The following is a 26,036-nucleotide window of genomic DNA, read 5'->3' as shown; positions in this document are numbered from 1 at the left end:
GGGTGTTGGGGTATTTTAAGGAGTAAGGGTGGGTTAGGATTATGGAGTGCAGTGGTATTTAAAGGGAGCAGGGTGGGATTAGCACATGATGAGACATGGCATGAAGGGCGGAACGTACCACACGCCCCCAGCACAACGCAGACACGCCCACAAGGGACTACTTTGATGGCACGGTTCTTTTACCTTTTAAATGTGTATGGTGGGCGTCTGCATAGCCTATGTCCTTCTGCTGCAACTGCCCTTTCCAACACTGTATTGGGTGTTGTGATTGGTGCTGTGGTTCCTGAGATTACCCGCCTCAAAGGTTTGGGCTCCCTCTTGATTATATTAGTATGGATGGATATATGTTTTATGGTGTATGTCAACTTTTAAGCACTATTTTTATATTTTTTACCAGTTCTGAAGAATTCCCAATGCTTTGGGACGAAACACGTTGGCTGTGTTTTCTGCCTTGCATGATTTGTGTAATCAGAAAATAAATAATTAATTTCATCTACAAGAGCAAACCATGTGTGATGTTTTGACTAAATATTGGGATTACTAGTTCTGTTGAGACTATTTGTGTTTTCTTCAGGTGGAATTGAGGATACCATGCAGTACTTTATTGGACCTTATTACAGACCAAATGTTTGAGGAGTGCTTCTCCCATCAGTAGTTCTCCCTTTTCCTGGGTATTTGAGTCTTTCTAGGAGAGTTGGCCCAGATCGTGAGCACCCAAGTAATTACGGTAACTATACAGAGTGCAGTATTTTATACCACAACTGTCCCTGTTCTGTTAGTAACTATTGTTGGATGATTTATGGGCACCTTGAAGAAAGTGGTTCAAGGCTCTAAGGAATCAATCTAAAGTCAGCCTTCTGTAGTCCTTTGTGCTCATCAGTCAACTCACTATTCTACAATAGGTGAAAGACCTGCTACCTTGTTGTTTGTGAGAGCCATTGGGACCAAGATACCACATAGGAACACGAGCATAATAGATACTGATGAGATTTGTGCCACAGATACTTTTTGCAAAACCAAGATGAAGGCCTATGCAGATAAGCTCAGAGGCGCTCTGGACATAATTTTCGAAGGAGGAGATCGGGTTCTAGTCAAACAAAAACTGAAATGAAAGTCTAACGCTCCGTTTGATGCTGATCCATTGAGAGTCGTGACAAGCAAAGGCTTTATGGTGACCACTCAACGTTCCGGAAAGGTCCATTACAAGACTCGTCACATTTCAGATCTCTAGACATTACAGTTGGGACAAGTTCACCTGAGTGCCCAAGTCAAGCATCTGAGTCTACATCTACAATGCCAGACGACAGCGCAATTCCTTCACCTCATACGACTAGCTGTAAGATTGTTGTAAATACCTAGACAACTCAGTGAGGAACTCCACCGAATATAGGTTGTCCGTACTTTTTATTTAACAAAGGAGAAGATGTAGTGTTGTGTGATCATGTATAGTAGGACCCTTAAGCATACTCCTTACAAAGTTACGTAATCAGTTGAGAGGCATTTGGGTGTGGTTAATAAAGTCTATGACAAAGAGCGTTCAGTTAATAGTTGCATGCCGAAAAATAAAGATGCCTGTAACAGAGCTCCATGTACGGTGTTGTCATTTGTGTGTTCCAGAGCTGTGGTGGACGAGACACCTAACCCCTTACCTTCCTCATTTGCCTCATCCCTACCCTAGATCGACGAACTGTGAGACGTTCTGAATGGCACCACTGTAATGAAATTATGGGTTTCCATTTAAGTTTGGGAGAGGGCTCACTTCTGCCTGACTTAGTAGGACTCTTCCTTGGAGTAGGGAAAGCCAGCCTTGTGCTAAAGAGGCAAGTAAGGGTGGGAGAATCAAGCTAAACAGTGAGCTCAGTGGGCAGCAACATCTGATGCATATGTATGCTGATGAACTCAACTAATAAAGCCAATGAAACCATAAGAGAATGGCAATTAAGATGTTGTAAACCGTAACCGCTACAATTTGATTTTTACATGACGTGTATAGGATTTATATGTTAAATATTTCGATGGCAAGTATAAAGCCCCCTACCTCAGTCAAGCCAGACCTTTGGCTTCGCTATTAATTTGCTTACTTGTCGGTTTCTTCTCGGAATGCCTGCATAGATTCCATGTTGCAGATTGGAACCTGGAAGCTCAAATTCGACAGTTGAACTGTACCTAGAGCCTGTCTGGGCGCCCCGAGTCATTTGGAAAAATAAAGTATCTGACTTAACCGCGCGGCGTACTACTTTTTAGTTCCATCTCTAGTGCCCTTTAGTATTCGGTGGTTCCGTGCTACAAGGGTAAGAACACCGTCTTCATTCTTTGAGTCAGGCTAGCCTTAAAACTTTAAGAGCCTGAGCTCCTAACATATCTTCACTAAAGGGTCGGGTCTGGTATATCACAAGCCGAGGGGTCGATTTCTAGAGGTACGCGTGGCGTGGGTACGATTTGCGATGGCCAACGTTTTATTAACTTACGAGAGTAGCGTCACCAAGTTTTAAAATGTTGATACCCCCAGGGCGAGACGTTTCTACCCCTTCACGCCGACAACCTTCTGGTACCCCGGGGGTGTCAACTAGAGCTCAATTCTGTTTTTCGTGAGAAGTACTGCCTCCTCGTGCTTCTGTCAGTCAGGCCCTCGAGCGCGCTCTCGTTTCTCCTCACTCCTCCCCCCTCCCGCAAGCTCAGCCCCTGCCTCCCACCGCTTTCCTCGGCAATCCGCTCGGTGGCGCCCCCTGCAGTCGGCGGAAGCGCACTGCAGCTGCCCCACTCCCCGCGCCTCTCGATGTGAGCCTCCCGGCGGAGCTCGCTCGCTCTCCCGGTTCCATTTCCGTGGGGTCTGCTCCTTCTCCACATCTGAGCGCGCATCCGGCTCGGCGCCGCTGGAAAGGTAAAGCCGCAGCCGGAGTTTGGGAGGGAGCTGGGCTGGTGTTCGGGGAGCAAGGAGAGAAGGGTGCTTGGTACCGAGGTAGCCACACGCTGACCAACATAACTGCCTCTTGTTAAACGAGACCCCCCAGTCCATGACGTTCACTGCTTTCTGGACCCCTCCCCCAGCAATGAATTCTCCCCCTAAGCTGAAGTCAAGATGTCGGTTGAGGGGGGAGGACGGCGCCCAGTGTGAATCCTCATGCCCTTGTCATTTCGTGGGGTGGAGGGGACGGTCCTGCCTCCTGCCTAGTTAAGCATGGTGTTGTAATTACTACACATGGCTTAAGACTCGGCCGAAGCCTAGCTTCCTTGGGGGAGTTGGGTGAACACAGGGCACCTCTGCCCACTGGAACCTCCCGCTGTGGCTGCTGCTGAGTGTCAATATTTACAGTGTCTCAGTGACTTTCATATCCTCTCATTTGCACTGTCTGTCCTCGCTTCACGCTGCTCAAATTCTCTGATAAACATCCCCGCCCTCAGCGTGCCTTTAAATGACAGCAATGCATCGTTTATGTGAAGCTCCTCCAACCAATAATGTTTGTCAGAGCCATAAAACGCAGCTTGTATGCAGTCCTGGCATAACTGCACTGCTGTTCACTTGCCCTACTTCTCCCTGAACACCAAGCCGTAACACTTTGATTTCAACTTTATTCAGAGCTGTGTGTGCATATTTATATAGATCTCGTAAATAATATTAAACATAACACATTTCATGTACTATAAGTATGGAGTGACCTTGTGTATGGTATTGTTTTCTGACATTAAGTTTACACAGAAAAGCATCAAGTTTACCAGGATGTCCAGTGACAGGCAGAGGTCTGACGATGAAAGTCCAAGTACCAGCAGTGGCAGCTCAGACGCAGATCAGAGAGACCCGCCGCCCCCTGAGCCCGAAGAGCAGGAAGAGAGGAAGCCTTCAGCTGCCCAGCAAAAGAAAAACACAAAACTGTCAAGTAAAACTACTGCTAAGCTCTCCACCAGTGCTAAAAGGTAAAAACGCGAAGTGGCAAACATTCGAGGTCCAGTTGTCAAATGGGCAGATACAACGTTTTCTGTCGGTTTTATTCGTTTGTTAGCATTCGGGACCCCAGAGCACACCATCTCTTTGTAACATGACCCATTGAACACACGGATTAATCAACCATAGTTACGGTGAAGACACGTTGACGTCTGGAAATATTTTTTTGGCTTTTCTATAGTGCTATTTAGAGTACCATCTGGCTGGAGTCAACAAAAGTCGAAAGATCTTTGCTGTAATGGTAACAACAGTTACAGCACCACTGTAAATTGAACTATTACAGTTAATACAAGCAAGCAGGTCTGTCATATGTCCCCCATTGTTATTATGTGGGCATATCTTCTACATTTTTAGTGTTGTATATTTTGTATGCAGGCTGCTTTAAGTATTTTGTGGGGTTGTTGAGGATTCTGATGGACAAAAAAACGTGTTGGATCTTTAGGCCTACTTATCGATAATTGATTTGGTTACTGATGCGAGTTTGAGTACATAGGGCCTGAGGTATCAAAGGGTTTTATCTGTGTCTTTGACGAAATGCTTTAATGCTGAGTCATAATCCTAAAAAATGTATTACTAAAAGTTATTTATTGACACAGATGCTTCTACAGTCTTTGACATCTATCTCATTGCTTATTACCAGTTGACTTGTAAATCTTTATGATGCTTAAAAACTAGGCAACAAAAGAGTGATACATGGAATGTTTGAATCAGTCTGGACAGTCTTGGCATTTTCAGTGTTATAGTTTTTTTTAAGTCCGTCATATGCAAATAAGCTTTTGTGCCACATCCTAAATGTACAGTCTAGCGTGAATGCTAGTCCATGTCCCCACATATTCACAACCTAAGCAAACTCCGGAGATATTTTGGCCTAGTTAGGCTTCACCTTCGAGGCGCAACTTAAGTCCCTATGCAACAATGAACTTGTATCTGTTTTTGGGCACACACCTGCCATCCCAATAAAGAAGGGAGACTTGTACAGCAAAAAGCTACGGATAAAAAAATCTCTACTCAGTCCGAGGCACTGGCACTTACTTACTCATTGAGCTTTCCAAACTTTAATACGGTCTGTCTCATAATTGTTTTTACTGTTCTTAAGCGACCAGTCAGTACTGAAAGTGAACCAAAAACAGTTCTCTTTACACAGTCCTGCATCTCTGACAATGACCAGTATTAAACATTCTACAATGCTAATTGTTTTATGATCTCAGCTTGGGTTTTGAGACCTGTTGTTACATCATTCACTGGATGCCCCCTTTAAGTCTGTTGCCCCAGGTAGCATTGGTCCAGGGACTGTTGTGCCCTAGTGATGCAAACTTATCACTGATGTTACCCATTGAGGAAGTACTGCGTCTGGTATGGCTTGTGCTGCACATGAAGGGAGACTGAACCAATCAATTGGAGATGGGTGGTCCCCTTTTTGGACACAGTTGTGACTGATTTGCATGTGGTTGATCCCAGTATGTAATGCCTACAATATTTACCGCTGTTTTTTTTATTAATTCAGGCATTCCCAAACCATCACTATTGTACTTCCTGAAAAGAAAACCAATTTTTCAGTTTCAAAGTACACATTTTTCCCTCTGATTTACATTATTGACACATACTAATTAGCGCTTATAAGAATCAGTAGAAAGAAAATGTCATAGTCTGTTTCACAGCCTTACAGTTGTTTAGCTTGCAGAACAGTATAGTGAAAGCCTGTCACAACATCTTAACATCACACATTTAGGTGGTTAGTTTGTCCCTTAAAAGTCATGCCCCACCATCAGTAGTGTTGCTTGTCTCGTAAGCCCCTTTTTAATTTCCATTTGTTATATTGGTATGTCATGAATTGATGAAGTTGATGGGCAATTTACTCATTTCAGTTAAACACCCCCCTTTTCCATTGGCACTCTTTGAAGCAAATGGAGAATATTATGCGGTTGTAAGCATTCATTCATTACTCTTTGGTGGTTTGATGTTGACATTTTTGTGAATTCAGAGAATGTATTACTGTTCAATTTTGTTGGTACCGGAAGTGTGTTTATGCTGATAGTTAACCAAAATGTTTGGGACAGCTAAGCCATCGTCCCTTCCAATAAAAGGTTGGCAGTAAATTCCCATATGTCACTTTGCACTCTTTTGAAAATACTGCCTAACATGGATATACAAATTTCCCCGCAAAGTGACCTACTTTTTAGAAAAATATAGATCAGCTACTGAAACATTTCTTTATTATTTTGAATATTCATGTTTAGTTTGTCTTCCAACTTTCTTTGCAATCAATACTTATTTGTTGCGCCCAAGTTTGCTTGACATGCCACTTAACGTGCAGATACAACTCCTTGTGAGTGTACTTTCAGCATGCTTTATAAGAGTGAAAATAATTGAAAATCTAAATTTGTGCTGTGGCAAACAAGAGAACCATGAAAAAATATACATTTACTTTAAGAAACGAAGCAATATATGTAGTGTTTTGTTGTGCATACTGCTGAAGTTGGATAATTAAAGATTGCGAAGAATGTCTAATTGAATGCTTGAGTGCTTTTTCATTACAGTGGAGCATATTCCTTCTTAATATGAATTTGAAACTTTTTAAATGTAGTCTGTGAATAGACTGTCGTTTATGATGTTCTACTGTTTTATTTGTAAACATGCATGTTTTTCTTTCTGAGTGTACAAGGTTTGTGAATTCGTACTTTGTAGTTGAGGAAACGCTAATTTTGCTGTGAACAGATTCTGACGTGTGAGAATTTTGATGAAGTAGTCCGTTTTCTTTCTGAACATTGTTTTGCAATAAAAAAAATCAGCAGTTTCACTATATGGAGGCAGGCACGTTTGTGCTTGCGTATTGTACTCTATACCTTTAATTAGGAACTGCACAACATGTATATGTAGCACGTGTGAGAGATAATCAGTTTAACTAGCCCAACAAGTCTATTAAAGTACTGATGGCGTTTTTCCCACTTGCAGGATTAAACTCCTCGAACTCTTCACAAAATATGAATAATCCTCTTTTACCCCATTAAAAATGGGAAAGTAAATTACACTTGCTGTCCTAAAGTTTGTATTCGAGTTGGTTAATACTGCCTCTCTCACTCTCTCCGTCTCATTGCAATTGTCCAGCCCCCTCCTTTTGTCTCATTTGCATATTAGCTTAAACAGAAAATCTCTCATGTGAAAAACACCCTGCCACAAATTATTGTCACTTTTCTGGGCTCTACTGATGGCCTTCTATATACCATTTGCGAGTGGCTCTTAATTTTCTAGCTGTAAATAGGAGAAAACATGGGAAGTTTCCCCGTCATAGGATTCGAGTTATGCCTTCGAGAACAAAGAGGAAGCAGCCATGTTAGCAATACTGAAGGCAGCCGAGCGAGCGTTGCATTTAGCTGCATGGTGGTAGAGGGCAGTGTACTTCTGATTTATTTCGCACAGTGTTTCAAACGCTTCGTGTTTCTTCTCATTTCTCCTACAGAATTCAGAAGGAGCTGGCGGAAATAACGCTCGATCCCCCACCCAACTGCAGGTATTTAAGACCTTTCTTCAATTGTGTAAGAAGAAATAAATGATCTGACTCCATGCTTCACTGTCCGAACGCGAAATCTTTCACTGATGTTCTGTGATAGTACGGAATGTTAGTTTTTATAGCTGCACGTGTTAAGGACATATTTACTATTACCTTTTTATTTGGAAAATGATGGCTGGGTACAGATAAAACTGTGTTTTGCAAGTGGTTCTAAAATTACCGATGCTATTTAGATTAACTGTGCTTTCAAACCGTTGATTGATGTTCAGACCGCTCTGCTAAACACTTTAACCTAGTAGCAGCACCTTTCAAACTCTGCCACTTGGCTTCTTTCAGCTTCCCGTTTTCTTGTTGTATACTTTCCATGCCGTCTACCGCATTTTTATCCATTACCGTCTTTGCTTTGTGGTTCAGTAAAACTATTGTTTATAATCGGGATGCACTTTAGAACCTTAATTTTATAACACTGTCTTACACGAAAAGATCCCTACGATGTGTATGAACACTAGCTACTGGAAACCGTATTCCAGTGACAACACTTTCATACATAGTGCAAGCCGGTGAAGATTGTTGGGGGATCAAGGACTCTGTACCTCTGTTATTTGTCAGTTTTTTAAAGCCTCATTGTTGTAACGTTGTTTTTCTTGCGTTCCATGTTAGTAAAGGAGATACCCAGTTAACTTGAGATGAAGTGAAGGTTTGAAGGGTGAAAAGGTCTGAAACATCTCGTGTTACTGTGTGATCCATAAACTCCACGGGGCTTGCAACTCTTGTTTACATTTCATGTCTGTTCTTGTGGTGACCTGAAGTTCCTGTGTTGTTTATTTCATAGCACTAGCAACTTCTTTTAGCAGGATGTTGTGGATCAGTAAGCCTCTATAGTTCCTAATTGATTGTTTAGATCTATAGTGGATTGGAGAGGTAAAGTTAAAAATTGATTTGTTGTTATCCAGGAATGCCAAGTCATCTGTCTGTATTCCAGATTTATTTCTCTTTTTTCTACTTTTGATGCAAGACGTCCCTCTACTAACAGTATTTAAATGTGTGTATTAACTGGATGGTTACAGCTTTATATAAATGTATTTTGAAGCCTTGGTATAAACAATAGTTAACAGTTTGACAGACTTTCATGCTAAGGTTGTGGTTGGAGCATCAATGAGTTTAGATAAGGAGAAACAACAACTGTAGTAAAATGTGCTTGAAGTGTTCACACATTAATCTTCTTAGAACACAGCATTTGAGCCATTTTTGGGGAGTATTTATTCCTTTACTCCGACTGTAACTGTGTTTGGAAGTGGGAATGCTTGCATATAGATACAAACTGCAATATGCTGCCACTCTTCTCCCCTATGCATCGTATCCCAGCTATCATTCACACTAGTTTGACAATAATAAATGTCCATGTACAGCCACAATTTTTTTCAGAATTTTTGCATGTGTGTTGGCCTTTAATGTAAAGCGCAAATACTACTATGAGTTTTAGCCAAGGCATATGTGGGATGTCCGGTTGCTTTAGAGAACTAGAGTCTTACAGCTTTGCTTCTCGTGGCCGGAGTGGCTGCCCCATCATTTACTCTGGATTCAGTTTACTGTTATTTGGACTGGACTGAGAGTGGACTGGGTGTCCGCCAATTGTGATAAAGGAGGGTCCATGCCTCTAGTAACCTTCTTGCTTCATCTTTGGAGCTGAGGTGTAACTGACTGGGAAGGTAGATTCAGGGCCAGTTCATTACATCAAAGAGGGCCCCCTGGTTTAGAGGCGTTTTTAGGAAGACCATGCCTGCTATGGAGTTGAGTATTGATGTAAATAGCAGACTTGATTCCCTGATACACATTGGACCGGACTGTTTGGGAGGGTCTGATGACCTCAATGCATAATTCATTCATTGAGAGAGGCTTGTTCCAATTGAAGATGGGAGTTAACTGGAGGCATTCTATTCTCAAGTGGCATTGGTGACTTCTTTTTCCCAGATTTGCCACCAGTGCTGGCCTTCTTGCCATGCCAGAGAGGGTAGGTAGGTAGGTTATGATTTATTGTCTAGTTTAAAAAAATCAGTGACGCTACAATACATCAACTTCAAAATTACAGAATTCATAGCATCATTAATTTGATGAGTTTAAACAAGTTATTAAAGTACGGCTAAGTAGGCAGCCCTCAATGTAGCAATCTAATTACTTTAAAACCATTTTCGACTATTATTTTCACCAGTTTCATATACTTATACAGCTAATACGTCTGTTAGGTTAGCCGTTAGTTTGCTATTCCACTTTCTATGATTCTACATCCATACATCAGAAAGCAAGGGCATATCAAAGTTTGCTGTAGTGGAACTAATTCAGGACATATACAGGTAATATGTTCTATTGTTTCATGCAAGTTCTTACAAAGCTGATATTTCCATCCCAGTGTAATCAGACTACATGCTCCTGTGAACTGCAGTATGGCTATGTGTAATAGAGACCGCTTTAAAAATTAAACCTTAACCAGTGGTGTTAAAGAAGAGTCTAACTAAATCTGTCTGCCCCAAAAGAGATGTTCTGCAAATAATTTAAGTTTTTATCCATGGAGTTCCTCTCCACATCAGCATAATAGAACACTTGTCTTATTATTCCTTTTGAAGAAGTAGTTGCTTTTTGAGTGGCGTTTTTGAACGTACATTATCTTGATAGAGAACCTGGTACTTGGCTATAACATGAATGCTAAATTTATGAGTAGATGATTCAGTGCTATGCAAATGAATCACTTTAAGTAAGTGACTTAAGAGTTTCGCTACCTGCGCCAGCATACAGTCAGAAATATTTCATAAGTAAGATTTCAGCTGCAGCCTAAAGCAAAGTTCAACCAAACTGTAGTCTAATGTGATGGTCTTAGATTCAATAATATATAAATGTAATGAATATATAATTTATCTAGTTTCACATTGAACTCCTACTGAAAAGCTATACATCCATATGTAATTGTGGGTAATATTTTTAACTGTAGCTGCTGTAAAAACTACACCTAAAGCTCTACTTGCATACATCAACATAAGCACTTAACCTCCTGAGCAATACTTAAAGTTCTGGAAGCAAGCATTGTTAAATTATATCTCCAAGATATCTTATTGTCTGTTAACGCCTAAATAAATGTTAGATAGTGTATAGTCAGCTGTGAAGACATTTCGCCTCCAGTTGATGTTAGATCTTAAGCTGCCAAAAGACGTAATCTCGTTTTATTTTGTTAATTTAAAAAAAAATATCTTAATTTTTTTCTAACTGCCACAGAAGCCATTGAAGGGCTGTTGGAGTAGAAGACAATTGGACAAGCTTGTAGCTTAGGTGAGGTGTGAACGTTTCTTTTGCCCAGTTAAAGAGCATGACCTTGGACATTCTGGGTTTTGACAGCACAACAAACAAGCCTAGCACTTTCTGTATGCGTAGAGTGGGATTTGAGTCCTCCCCCCCCTTTAAATGATTGTCCCTCTTCAACCAGCCTCTTCCAGCCATTGAAATCGTATTGTGCTTCGGCACAGTGCAGTATACATCTCAGCCAATAGTATTTTCTGTTTGGATGATTGCATCCACTTCGACCCATGTACTTCTTTTTAAACTGCATGAGGGACTACGTTACAACTATACTATGTTCTGTCTACTCCTGCTTGCATGTCTCACTCTGTACTAGACCTACTTGGTTGGCGCATTATACTCCGATTGGTTAGTTTTGTCAATGCGCATTATACTCAGATCTGTTAGTTATGTCAATGGTGAGATTTTTAAGTCCCCGAGTTCATTAACTTAGTCGAAATAATATTTACAAAGACTTTAAAGTTCGCTTCAAGCAGGCAATACGTCTATAATTACTTTGTTCAAAAGTTACTCCTGTTTAAAGTTTGTTTGCAAAATCGATCCTTTGCGGGAATAATTGCATGGATATATAAGTTAGCAACAGCTCGACATAATATTTGTATCCCACTTTAAGGATCTGTTTTTAAAAATGACAGTCAAGAGACCATTTAGGTCGAGAACCTCTGATTTAAGGCACCACTTAATGCCGTTAAACACTTCCATTAAAGACATTTGAATATTTTGTTCTCATCCACAAAGAACAAAGCTCTCTATTGCAGATGAAACTACAAGGACAAAATAAATAAATCCAGGTTTAACAAGGGTTTGGAAAGTCGGGCTTAGGCGTGCAAGTTTTCATGCTGTGCCCAATTAGATTTCAAAATGTATGAGTGTAACTTCTTAATTGTCTCAAAAAGTGCCACTTCCACCCAGGGTCATTGTTTATCTTGATTAATGGTAATAATTTGAGCTTTAAACTATTTTTTAAATGATCAGATTTTTGGCAACCGAGACAGCTCAGTTTAAGCTGCCAACACATTCTATCACATAAAATTAATTTAGCTTCCTTTAAATCTTGCTGAGATATTTGCTTGGCTATTAGGATTACCTGTCATTTAACGTTGTGCCCCTGCAGAGTTTAAGGTGTTTAAAACAAAAATTTGCAACAGTTTAAAACTGTCATTGTATTGCATAGGATAAACTCGAAGCATAAGCCTGCTAAAGATCATTGTGGGCTACTAAAAAACATTGTTCTGGCCATATGCTATGTACTTTTGTCCTGAGTTTTGTTGTTCTTTTCGGAGGACCTATTCTGAATGATTGCACAACCCACAGCAAGCATATCCCTCCTAATACATGATTGCAATAGAAAGTTATTAGATGGAGGAGGATGAGGGAAAATTTCATACATAAATGAAAGTTGGTAATATACTCCAATGTGTAATAATAAAGCACAGTTACTTGCCTTAAATAAACTATACCTACAGCGTACAAGACAATCCCCTTTACATCTACCCGTGTAGCCCCGTATGTCCCATTTGACGAAAAGTTTTGCTGGTAATTTTTATCAGCTCTCCTTACTCCTATAATATATGTGTGTGTGTGTGTGTGTGTGTAGATATATATTTGTCTACAATACAGATTGTCAAAGTTGTTCTCCTTCCCTATGGCAGTGTATATTAGCAAAGGAAATTTCACCGAAAATCCACAGTTATCTCAAAATAACCTCCAAATGCTTCAGTTAGTATGATTATTGGTTCTCACTGATTATGCAGTAGTGAGGTGTGCTTGGTTACATATGGCATTAAATACACATTTATAACAGGTAGATGATAGTTACTTTTATTATAGTTGTGAATGATAACTGCAAGTTGTAGTTAAACAAAATAAAAACCTTTTTTAGCAGGTTAGTTCAGTGATTCTTAACCTGTGGTTTGTGGATGCATGGGGGTCTGCGAGGCTTACTGGGGGGGGTTGTAGGGGTCGTTCCACAACCATTTAGAAAATTAAGAGCAGATTAATAAAGTGTGTATAAATAAAAAGCGAAATAAAAAATGCTCTGTAAATATGCATGAATTTGAAATTGGACGTGAAAAAATTAAGTTGCTTTTATATGTCTTTGTATTTATGTGAGCAGCTGAATTACAGCTAAAGGAATCTAGCACAAACCACCGGTGATCTCAATGAAGCACCGTATAAGCCCAAAAAAAGAGATCAGCATTTGAGCAAAAAGACAAAATGATATGCTTGCAAACAGCAAATCACTCTGCTTTTACAAACGAAACTATATTGTTTCAACACTCCAACATTTACAATTTATTTTTTTGCATGTGTTTTTGTTTGTGATTTAAATCTATTTCTTAATTTGCGTACTTGTTTGTTGTACAGTTGTTTCTGTATTTTTGTTTGTTGTTAAGGTTCAAATCAAAAATTCCTTAGGGGGGGACCCTGGTTTTCAGTAGTGATTCACTGGGGTCCAAATAAGACAAAGGCTTCAACTGCTGGGTTAGCCTATTAGCCTATTTCAGTGCTAATCAGAAGTCCCTCAACGAGTTGCCCTTTAATTTCCCCTAGCTGCCTTTTTTAAATGTCTCATAGTTATTAGATTATGTTGTTTCCATATCTCAAGTTTCTCGCACACAAAGTCAATCATAACAACTAAGAATATTTCTGGAATCAATAACTCCCCTCAAAAGTTGTCTCAAATTTTGCTAGTGAGTCCACATCAGAAATTCATACACCAGTCCTGGGTTAGAGACTTGGCTACCAAGTCTCCTCCCACGATCTTTCCATTTATTGTACTTTCTGTTTCAAAAGTCAAAATGGATATATATTTTTTATATTGCTATTGTTGTAGACCATCGGATTATAAATATCATTCAGTGTCCTACAACGTGGGCCCCAAAATTATCCAACAACCCCATTTGGTATTGTTTAAAATGGTACAATCCTGTCTTCAACCTGGATTGCCCTGAAGAATGTTGGGTATTTTTGTTATGAGACTTGCTGTGGTGAGATTCCCAGGTCATGCTGATGCGGAGCTCTAAGCACTTTGTTTCCTTACTATAAACCTGATTCTAAAGGAAATTCAAAAAGGTTACATATGATTTTAGAAAGGAAGTATTATCCATGTAATCCGTGAAACAGAGTACATTTCCTTTGTTCAGCAAGGCATGTTTACTTTCTGATAGGTATGGGGTCGATAGTCCAAGTGGAGCAGTTCAGAATCTTTCCCATCACGTTTGTCAGAGTAACCCCTTTCAGTCCTCCGGGTTCCATGAAACAATTTGTTCACGTTTAGATTTTTTTCAGAATTTATTAAAACCTGTATTTGGCTTTTGTATTTTATAGCACAAGCTGTCCTTTTAAGTTTGTATCTGTGTGTGTGTGCTGGGCACCTGACACTTGAGAACATATTTCCATCTGACAAGACTGCCTTTTCTATGGTTTCAGTTTTCTCATTCAACGCATGTCTACCGGTTTAACGTTTAAAGATGAACTTTTGGACTGCTACCTCCTTACTATGGTATGATAGCCAGTGCTCTCCAGCTTTTCAGTGCTCTCACTGGAAGCAACAGTTGTTGCACTGGATGAAGAAAACAAGAAACTGGATTGTTTCATCCTATTTTCAAGTATTGTTTATCACAGGAGGAGCTTTAAAACCAACTCTAGAGCTTCCATCACTAACAGATGAATAAGTACAATAGCATTTACGTTAGTCTGACCTATCAATGTAGTGTTGACTGTGCCGGGTAAATCTGATGTTTCTCAGAATTTTTAGTGCTCCTCACTTTTTAGGTCGAGCTTAGAGCAGCGCATGCGCGGCTTGCTCGACTTTTAGTAAGGGGGGTTTCAAAGTGCTACCAGAGGCTTTTGCTGGCCTCAAGCTTGCATTTGTGCATGCGCGCAGCGGCCATCTGTCATTTCTCCGGCCTTGCTTATTTTTACTTCAAGGCGATGAACGTGATATTGTCACACTTGAAGCGTTTCTGTTTCTGTTTTTCCAGGCACGTAAGCTTGAGGCAATCACATTATATTGACAGACTTGAAACGTTTGTGGCTGCATGTTTCCACATACATATAAATGTCTTTTTGGTATGACTTTAAGATTTGTTTATTGGATATGTGGATATGTTTGGGAGGCGCATGTTAACAATGTTTATCGGACATTATTGGTATGTATGTGACTTTCTTTTCTCCAGGGGCGGCGAGATCCCTGTGTTTATGTATTATTGCAAGATCGTAATTTGCATATACTTAACAAATGTTGAGCCATGCTGAGGCTCGAACACTGGCCCCCAGGTCTCAAGTCGGCAGCTCTAACCGCTAAATCACCGCCTCCCCATCTAGGGATAGCAAATTGGAAATGGGACAACTGATCACATGCTGTATTTTTCTTCCCTGTTTACTTACTTTTGTTACAATGGGACACCCGCGCGGGTGCCGCCATTACAAAAAAAGTAAATAAATAAAAGGAAAAAAACGCCTGGCCTCCTTTTTTACTCCTATTCGTTTACTTTGGTTTCAATTGCTGTACCCGTGCTTTAGCTTGAAACGTCTGAAGCTAAAGCACAAGTGCCTGGATTACTTCAAAAGTAAAGAAAGAAAAAAATGCAAATTTTCCTTTTCCTTACTTTTGAAGCAATCCCGGTGTGCCGCCATCAGCATCAGGATAGTGGGGTGCCGCGTGATGCTTGTTTTGTCTGTCTTTCCTCCCGGGGCAGCGAGATCCCTGTTTATTTATTTGTAATTGCAAAATCGTAATTTTCCAAATAATTAATAAATGTTGAGCCGAGGCTCGAACACTGGATCCCAGGTCTCAAGTCGGCAGTTCTTCTAACCTTCAGGAATGCGTCCACAAACACTCACGATGAAATTGCCATGACAGCAGCATAAAGAAAACTTTACAACAACATAACATTTTCTTTGTGCAAGTTTGAAATAGCTGCACATTCGACTGAAAAAGGACCACCACGGATCTTCAGACTTCCCTCTTATCTGTCATGTGCTTGCATCTACAATCAGCTAAGAAGTTCAGGCTGGCTACTATAATGGGCTCCCTTTCGATTACAACTGCCCACATGTGCATTCAATTGTTTTTATCTACATGAAATCACCCACACTTGGACTCATTAAAGTTTTTCGCTGAGACATGAGCCCGGCCGGATATGTAACTCTTTTCGGGTCTTATTTCCTCATATATTATGGCGTGTAAATCGTTTTTGGAAACCGATTCCATGAGCGAAGAAGGTTCTATACATTTAAATTGGTAGTAAAAACATCGACTTTACATATTCATTTTTATTATGTTTTCACTATGTTGAGAAACTTCTCGGAAGCACGTGGGATTATTAGAGAGCATTAGACCTGCCGAACACTCACTAGAAAGGCAACTATATTCTTTGTTTGATCCCTATTTCTTTTTTTTTTACTTTATTATTTTCAGAAATAGATACAGAGAGATTAAACGGGTTAGATTTTGCATGTCTATACATCATTACTTGGAATTCTTTCAGGGCTCAGCAGTTCACGTATGACATTAGGTGCCAACAAAAAAAAAGACATTGATTTCACATTGGGGCAAGACAATAGAGAAATGAAAACAAGCATAGGCATAGCCAATAGGCCTGGCTTTTGGGATCTTATAAGTATTTACTTATGCAGCACAATATCCTTGGTGCAACATCATCAACTGTTGCATGGCTAAACACTTATAAGATCCCAAAGGCGAGACCTATTGGCTATGCAAATGCTTGTTATCGGTCTCTCTTGTTTTTATTGCTGTGAGTAACAAATCCGTTTTCGTGGCAATCTTGGCACTTAAAATATTATTAGAATGTAACAGAATTTTTTTACCTGTCACTGCTCATTTTTCAGGCACTACTTTTTTAGGTCTCGGCTCTAGGCGGTGCGCATGCGATGTCTTAAACCGCTATATGCTGTAGCTACATTGTACTTTCTGAATAATAATGCCAACCTTTATGAATAAAACATACCGGTCCGATTTTTAACTTTCGTCACTAGTTTATTATATGAGTTAGTTCACTAGTCGAATATCATTGTTTATATAAGCAAATCATGAATTTTTGCATGTACACATAAAAAACATTTACATCAAAAAATAGCTACATACAATACAATTTACAAATTCCCAACACATCCTACTCACACATTCATCCTTCACTCATACACACATATATTTTGGTCCTAATATCAAAAAATGAATTTTCTATTCACATAAATGATTATTAATCTCGTAGTTTCATTTGTTCAGAGACATATTTAAAAGCAGAGCCCTGCTAAGAAGATAAATCTAGATATAATTTGATTGACAAAAGGGACCAACACCAGGTCGACGCGTTTCGAACCCCCAATTTACGGGGTTCTCCTCAGGACCAACAGTCTCTAAAAAACAAACATAAAAACGTTGGTTTTACTACTTATTCAAGAGAGCAACTAGAATAACTAATAATGGCACCACCTGTCGATGCCCAAGCACCCTACCTTCTTAATGTAGCATTCACCAGTACAGGTAATGTTGAGTTGAATAGGCACTATAGACAAAAACGGCATGACAAACATTCTCAGCATTTGACACAGGCATAACTGTTTTTGGGTCTAATATCTAAGGACGCAGCGTGCAACATTATACGCTTACCTATTTAATTTTGTGCGCGTTTCCTGGGGAAAGAGCAAATGGGGAAAGCATTTAGAAATCAAAAAGTCAGTGGGGAACGTTGGAGCTAGGGCTGGAGAGAAACTACTGGTATGGGCTAACCGCAAAGCAGTGCTGGAAACGTCAAAGCCATGATTTGAATATATTTGAAACAAATCTCGTATTCTGCGCCCTGCAACGAGATGAACTAAGTTTTAGATAAAGCGGTCCGCAGGCAAGCATTTCAAGTTGAAGACGGACAGACAGCCATAGTTACCTTCGTTACGATTCAAGCGCGCCTCTCACAGTATCAGAGGAGTGTACTCCCTTGTTCAACCCTCCCGTGTAATTAATTGGCTATCGCCGCGATCACGTGGTCGGATAACCTGACCCACAATGGAAAGAATTTAAAGCGCCTGTGTATCTTTACATTGTTATGGACGTTAAAGGAAACTTTATTGAAACCTCGTTGTCTGGGCAAACAGCCAAATTCAATCCTTAAAAAAAGGAGGGGGTTTGATAAAGTCGCATAATGGAAACGCACTGTTAACATGAAATCGTGTGGACACACTATGAATGCTTAGTCAATTGCAGGTAAACATAGTCTTGCTCAAGATAACTGGCGCTAGTTTTTTGGGGGCGAGAAAAACCGAACCACAAATTGGTTTATTAATGGACCAATCGACATTGTGAAATCAAACATAAAATGGTCCTAATAAATCAGTGCATAGATGAGCAATTTGTTTTATATACTTCCTTTAAAAATCTCGGATATCTCGTTCAGCCCCGTTGTTGCTGTATTATATTTCATTATTAGTAGAGCTTCACGCTGGTTAAGTGTGCCTTGAATGTCTCCACCCCTGGGATCCTTCTCAATCTTAGAAATGATGGTCCAACGTAATTTTATTATTTTTTAAAATCCTGTGCCCATCTATAATAAACAAATTGTTCCTAATATCTCCGCCTATTTTCGTGATTCCCTCTCGTGGTTGGAGTCCCCTGTGATCCTCACTGAAGCCAAGGTGCGTCCAACTTGTGTAAGGATACCTCTCCTGCAGTTAAATAGAAATAGAAAATAAGATGCCTTTGGAAACAAAATCAATCCCTGGACTTAGGTATGAGCAAATGGAAGTATCACATTCTCTTAGAAGTACTTAAAACACACCCATACAGCTCAATATGCAAGGATACCACACAAGGATAGAATAAGCATATGCGTCTGAAAGGTGTCTTTAAAACATTGTTGTTTTTGTATCTCTGGGGAACCCTTTTATTGTGCACCTTCTCCAATGTGTTCACTGCTCCTGTCCGACAGTCTTTGCTAGGTTGTGGGTGGCATATCAATAGAGTACAAGAGATACTTCAGTGGGGCCTCTATTCCTTTAGAGAACTATGTCAATGACCAGCAGTAGGCTCCTGTTTATTTCCAGTGCACTGGTCCTTTAAAAGGGAAGCCACTACCAAGTCATGCCTCAACAGCATTTCACATGTAAAGTCACAAGTAATTCCATTTTGTGGCAAGGTATCATACTTTTAATGAGACAACTGTCACTGTGTAGCACTATTTCTGAGAGACTGCTCAAAAGGGCTCCTCCGGTAAACTCAGTATGGTGGCTCGCACTTTGGTTTGTGATCGGATTGTTGTGGTTTGTGTTTACCTGAGCCATGAGCTCTGAAGGCAACACAGGCCCTGCCCACGAATAGGGGCGCCAAGGTCATCGGTTAAAAGCGTAGGTTGACTTTCTGTGAAAGGCCCTCCCCTTGATATTTCAAACCTAGACGGCGCAGAAAGAAAATTTCACGTCACATTGCTTGTGGCCATTTTAAATGGTATACATGCCTACCAGTGTCGCCTAGCGAAGGTTCTGAAAGGCGAGCCAGTCACCTTTATCCCATTGGCAGCTGAAGAGTTTATAAACCGTAACAAGACAGGTTATTTGTACCAGGCTTTCCGGTCGCTCCTAGGTGGCAGTTGGATTTAATGGCAGCAGTGGTTCTTGTACTTGGACATTGAGAGAGGAGAAGCACTGAGGCCACTGCTCTAAGCCTCGGAGGGGGAAGCTGGCTGCCCCGCGGGGCCCCGCAGCCTGCTGCGGCCGCTCCCCATAATGATGGCCAGCTGTGCTGGCTGCTGAAGCTGGAGCTGCTGGTGGCTGTGCTACAAGTAGCTGTTACGCAACATGAACTCCCTACTAGCCTCTTTTCAGCGAAATTAGCTGACTGACTGTCGCTTTCTTGCGCTAAATAAGTGCCCTGTGTGCTTTGTCACCAGTTGGTGTCGCAAGTTCCTCAATGAACAGCTTACGTTAGTCCTGAGGCCGGCTACATGTGCTCAACCTCTTACATTCACAAGTTAGTCTAAACTGTAACAATTATTACTACTGTGTAACCATACATTCCCAGCGATCAAAGAAATCAGTAATTCAAAAACGTTTTGCACCCGTCATCGGTAGCCCTCTTATTTCGTATCCATCTTAGCACACAGTACACCATGTTCTTTCTGTCTATTAATGCCCAGCCAGCTCTTCTCACTTCTCTCCCTGAACATATCCATATGAAAGTTGACAGCGCAGGATTTATGGTCATACCAGTTTGCTTGATGGTACATTTTTAGGTTTCTGCTCTAAACGGCACCCATGAACTGTCTTGAACTGAGGCATACTGTATCTACAGCGTGGGCTTTCACTCCTCCCATAGGCTTACCATTTACTGGCCTCACCGTTGCTCCATTTTTTGCTCTCCCCATTTGTGAGGGGCATGTATACCTCTTTAGAACCATAATGGGTTAGGAGCAGTGTGTAGAAACGTAACAACTAAAAAACATTAACATTGACAACGGGGAGGAGGCGGAGGCAAGATGGCCGCTGTAGGTGCAAATTGCATCCAGACCCCTCTCTGACCCATGGAGGTAACAGGATCCTGATCGGCTGCTAAAGAAGCATGCAGTGGTGGCTATGCCGGCAGATGCTGGAAGGGAATAGCGGTGTCTTTCACTACCTTAAAAAAAGTTTACTGCAATTGAAATCGCTCTTGGGGGAGTTCCGAAAGGCTTGTTCTCCTAAAATGGCAAACCGGGCGAAAGACAAACAGGCAGTGGTTTTAAGCATCGGACCGGCAAAAGAGATAGGCCAGAAGGATCCGGGAAGGACTGGTACAATCCCGAAAACTAAGATGCCCCCACCCAGCAAACGCTCTACACCCACGATCTCGACGGCGACCAAGGCGCAGCAGCGCAAAATCGAGAAGGCTGCCGAGAAAGATAGAGGCAAGGTACTGAATCCAAATGATGACACGCGCAGCGGCAGCAGCAGCGGCAGTCACAGCGTGCAGCCCGGCCAAGCGGGAAAACTCACCACGGAGAGAAAGAAGGGCGACCTCACCTTCCGTCAGCCCTCAGTAAGCGAGATCTTCAACAGCAAGGCACCCCCGCCAGCCCCAACGGAGGATGCAGAGGTAACCCTGGATACGGAGAACTCTCTGGCAGGCGGACCTGGAGGTAGCGTCCTCGTGGACGCAAGCAAAGGCGTTACTAGGCAACCGACGCGAGCGGAGCGGGCAGAGCTCACGCTTACCGCGGAGCAAGCTGCAACTGAATCAGTTACCGCCGGAGAGGAGGCTGGGCGGACGACCAAGGAAAAAGAGGTGAGAGCGATAAAAGAGGCGATCGCAACTAAATCTTTAAATACAGACCCTTTATTAGAAGCGCTTCAAGAGGTGGAGGCAGGATTATTGCAAGGGCAAAAGGAGCAGCTGGGTATTGGATATACAGAGGGCACAGAGAGTGCAGAGGGAGCGGAGGGGGACAGAGAATTCTTCTCTGTCCCTGAAGAGTCAGACTCCACTATCACCAGCAGTGAAGAGGAGAGAGAAACGGGAGACTCATTCTCCAGCACTGAAGATACAGGGGGCTCCAAAGAGAAAGACACACAGAAAAAACGCAGGCCGACTAGCAGGAGAACTGGCTCCCCCACAATACTGCACAAGAGCTCTCATAAAAAATTGATTTGGGACTATTCCGCTACTTCAAACCTTTACAAAGAGGATGGGCAAGACCCCCAGAATGAGGATGGGAAACTAGACTTAATTTTTACAACTCTAAAACAAATCCAAATGGAAGCCAGGGCAGAGAGTAGAAGAGCCAGGCATGATACGAAAAAAATTCAAGCCTCCATTAGGAGAATAAATAAAAAATATGAGGAAGTGAGCGAAAGAGTTACCGAAGTGGAAGAAAGGACTGGCAGGATTGAGGAGGAAGTGACGGACTGGCAGACTAACAGAGAAGAGCATTCAAAGGCGATGGAGGATCTGCAATGGAAGGTCGAGGATTTGGAGAATCGCCAGAGGCGAAATAACGCACGCCTTCTTGGAATAGAAGAAGGGACAGAAGGGCAAGACCCCAGAGGCTTTGTGATAAAGTTGCTAAAAGGGGCCTTCCCGGAGACCCCATGGCAATGGGAACAAGAGGTGCAAAGAGCACACAGGTTTCCGCTCATGACAAAGGGGAAAAAAAGAGGGGATGGCTCACTTCCAAGAGCGATGTTAGTGTTCTCCGGGAATTTTCTGGCGAGACAAGAGCTGATGGATAAAGCCAGACCTGACTCTAAAAAGACGGTGGATGGAACTACATTTTTTGCAAGACCGGACTTTTGCCACGTTACAGTGGAAAGGAGGTGGAGACTCAGGCAAATGATTGCTGCATTTCAGAGTCAAGGCGCTGAAGCCTATTTGATGTTTCCGGCAAAACTAAAAGTCATTGTTGGGGGTAGAGTCAGAATGTTCTTTTCAGAGATCAAGGCTGGAGAATATCTAGAAGAATTGAAAGAGATGAAGGGTAAAGGTGGAGCTAGTAGATAGTATTATTAAGCAGATACATGAGAATGGGGTGGGGCAGAGGAGTAAAAAGTTAAAAAAGAAAAGAAAAGTAGAGGAAATGAAACCGGGGAGAAAACAGTAATGCCCAGAAAAAATGGGTAACTTGGAAAACAGTACAAAGACTAGTGAGAATAGGAGTTGTTATGGGATTGGATTTTTCTTTTTCTTTGCCGTTGGGGTAGGGGAGGAGAGGGGGGCGACGCTACAACGCACAGTGGTCACGCATAGGTCAGCTCTGACCTATTTGCCTGTCACAGGGGGGGGGGGGGAGCTGCAGGGGAGGGGGGGTACAGAAGGGGGGGTGGTGGGGGGGCACGTTTTATGGTTGGAATAAAAATGCAGTACAGATTGATAAAAGTCATTATGTTTTCAAGAGGGAAAAGTGGAAGTAATGGGAGTGGAAAGTTGGGAAAAAGGAAGGGGGAGAAAAAACATGTTAGATGGAAACTAAGATAATTACGTTGAATATATGTGGTCTAAATAACAGAGAAAAAAGACAAAAATTGGGAGCTCTACTGCGATTCTGGAAAATTGACATTGTCTGTTTGCAAGAAACACACATAGCCGTTAATGAGATTTATTTGTTGGAGCAAATGGGGTATGATGTTTTAGCTTATACAGGCCAGATAGAAAGGTGTAGGGGGGTTGCAGTGCTGGCAAGGAAAGGCTGCACAATAGTCAAAAGGAAAAAGGAGGACAGCGAAGGGAGGTGGGTGATGATTGAATTGGAAACAAATGCATCTCGATTTACAATTATCTCTGTGTACGGTTCAAATGATGATGATCCGGATGTTTTTGAATTTGTGGACAGAGAACTAGCAATATGGCCAGAGCCTGTGATATGCTGTGGAGATTTTAACATCAATGGGTTAAATGGTTTGTTTGAGAAGCATGGGGAGAGCTACACGGGAAGGAAGAAAAAGGTATACAGATCAATACAAAATCTGGCTATACACAATGCACTAAGTGATATGTGGGCGGAAAAAAACCCAATGGGTTCAGGTAGCACATTTTATTCTGCACCACATAAGTCGATAGCTAGATTGGATTATTTTCTTATATCTAGCTCTCTTGTTGGTATCTCCAGTATAGATCGACTCCCTAGGATTGTATCGGATCACAACCCCCTGGTTTTAAGTATAAGAACCGCTCAAGTTAAAGAGAGATTAAACTCTACCTGGACGTTTGAAAGAGGGCTATTAAAGGAGGAGGAGTACATCATAAGTATGAAAGCATGGATAAGGAATTTCTGGGACATTAATAGATACTCTACATCGGCAGATGTAGTATGGGATAGCTTCAAGGCAGGTATAAGGGGGGAGACACTAAGCTACACAATTGCTAGAAATAGAAGGGAGAAGGAGAAAACAGAAGAAGAGATTAGAATTCTAGCAACAATAGAAGAGGCTTTGGTAGAGGCAATTAGTAAGAGGGAACCTTTTGAATCGATATTACTTGAATTAGAAACTCAAAAAGCAGAAACAGGGGTCTCGCTAGCGCAGAAGCTAGCTAGGAATTACTTAGCAAAAAAAGAGCTGTGCTATGAATTCAATGAAAGAGTCGGGCACCTCCTGGCAATAAGAACAAGACAAACGATGGCAGCAGGGGAAATAAAAGAGGTCAGGGATAACACTGGGGCAATAGTGAATAAGGTTGAGGAGGTACAGGAGGTATTTAGGAGGTACTATGAGGTATTATACGAGAAAGACGAAAATACGAGCGAGTCTGAGTTTGAAGAAGAAAGCACGGCCTATTTAACTCCTAGACCACAGACAGAATTTAGTATAGAGCAGAGAGACAAATTAGATGAGTTGTTAACTCTTCAGGAGATCGGGGATGCTGTCTCTGACCTTCCAGCAGGTAAAGCAACAGGACAGGATCAGATACCCGCTGAGTTTTATAAAATTTTCTGGGACGTCATAGGCATAGATTTGTGGGCGATATGTTGTCTGGCACAGGGTGGTAGGATTGTTCCAAAGTCATGGTCGGGTGCAGACATCATTGTGATATTAAAAAAGGACAAACCACCAACAGAACCAGGGTCATATAGACCAATCACTCTACTCAATGCCAATGTGAAGATATACGCTAAGGCCCTCGCTAATAGACTGAGTAAGATCATTGAGAAAGTGGTGTCCCGGAACAACATGGGTTCATACCTGGTAAAGGGACTACCCAACATACCAGACAAATGATCACAGTCCTTGATGCAGCAGAGGCCTTGGGAGACCCAGTTGCAGCAATCTTTTTAGATGCCGAGAAGGCCTTTGACAGGGTCTCCTGGGCCTACCTATGGAAAGCGATGGAGTGGGCAGGAATAGGTAAAGGATTTATGGCAGCAATCCAGGCTTTATACAGACAACCTACAGCTAGGATAAGAATAAACAAATCCTTTTCAAAAACGGTACAGATTGGGAGGGGGACAAGACAGGGGTGTCCAGCTTCACCGTTGCTGTTTGCCATCTATTTGGACCCCTATCTGAGAAGGTTAACAGCGAATTGTAGGATTAGACCTGTCACACTGCATGGGAAAGATTATAAATTATTTGCCATGCAGATGATGTAGCGATTGTCACTCCAGAGCCAGCACAAGCACTGACCGAAATTGAAGACGAGGCAAGGAAATTTGGTATATTCTCAGGATACTTAATAAATAGAGGGAAAACACAGATAGTGCAGAATAAGTATTCCACCTTTAGTGATATTAGAGTAGTTCAAGAAGCAACATACTTGGGAGTTAAGGTGACGGCCGATTTAGGGAAGCTGGTGGAAATAAACATGGGGCCATTATTAGGGAAAGTTAGGAGAAATTTGGAGAGGGTCAATAATTTACATCTGACTTTAATGGGGCGTATTAACTTTATCAAAATGGTCACATTCCCCAAATTTCTATATTTCTTTAGGGCGATTCCTTTACTGTTTGATGGGATATGGTTTAATAAAATAGAAGCAACACTGAACAGGTTAATATGGGCACAAGGAAAGACACGAAGAGCATACAGATTTCTGACACTACCACGGGAAAAGGGAGGTTGGGGGGCACCAGATTTCAGATTTTATTATTGGGCTGCAGTACTGCAGTACTCTAAAGCGCTACTAGGTGGTGGTTCTTTTCACGAGGAAGGGATAGGTATAGAGCATACTTATAAAGCATTATTAGGAGAAAGGGCTGAGAATGCCCTGGTTAATACAGTAGAGTTTACATATTTCAAACACACTAGATTTAAAACCTTGGAGGCAGTATATAAAATTTGGAGGGTTATTATGAAGAGAGTAGGGCTAGGCAGATTTAACAGATATCTGAGGCTATACCTAAATGGCGATTTACCAACAGAAATTTTTTGGGATAACACAATGAAAACCTGGAATGACAAAGGGGTTAAGAAAATAGGTGATTTGATGGATGGGGAAGGGGGTTTCTTGTTATTCCAAGATATCCAACATAGATTTGAAATACCCGGAAATAATTTCTTTAAATACCTACAAATAAGAAGTTACTTTCATCTAAAACAGGGGGGGCCAGCTGGTATGTCAAGTTGTAGGATTATGGAATATTTAGGGAGCGGTCTAAGGGGTTCAATCAGACAAATGTATATAGAATTACAGGAGTATAAAACTGATGATAGGGAGAAATTTAGTAAGAAATGGATTGAGCAAGTTGGGGCTCACCCGGAAGCTTTGCAAGCCTCCTTAGACTTTGGAAGAACCATACTTTGTTCTGCTACACTGCAAACACA

At 41.5% G+C, this 26,036-nt stretch overlaps 1 protein-coding gene across 1 annotated transcript in view; it reads left to right on the top strand.

Annotated features, from left to right (window-relative positions):
- Nucleotides 1–2,590: 2,590 nt before the first annotated feature.
- The window catches only part of UBE2E3 (ubiquitin conjugating enzyme E2 E3), a 221,953-nt gene continuing 198,507 nt past the window's right edge, over nt 2,591–26,036 (top strand). The window contains exons 1-3 of the mRNA XM_086956222.1: nt 2,591–2,881; nt 3,689–3,912; nt 7,398–7,448. Coding sequence (XP_086812348.1) covers nt 3,719–3,912; nt 7,398–7,448 — 245 coding nt within the window. The 5' untranslated portion in view covers nt 2,591–2,881; nt 3,689–3,718. The remainder of the gene's footprint in view (nt 2,882–3,688; nt 3,913–7,397; nt 7,449–26,036) is intronic.

The sequence above is a fragment of the Lissotriton vulgaris genome, chromosome 2_1 (assembly GCF_964263255.1).
Source record: "Lissotriton vulgaris chromosome 2_1, aLisVul1.2, whole genome shotgun sequence".
Taxonomy (NCBI): Eukaryota; Metazoa; Chordata; class Amphibia; order Caudata; family Salamandridae; genus Lissotriton; species Lissotriton vulgaris.
Note: the sequence above shows the minus strand (reverse complement) of the source record. Positions and strands in the feature narration are given on the sequence as shown.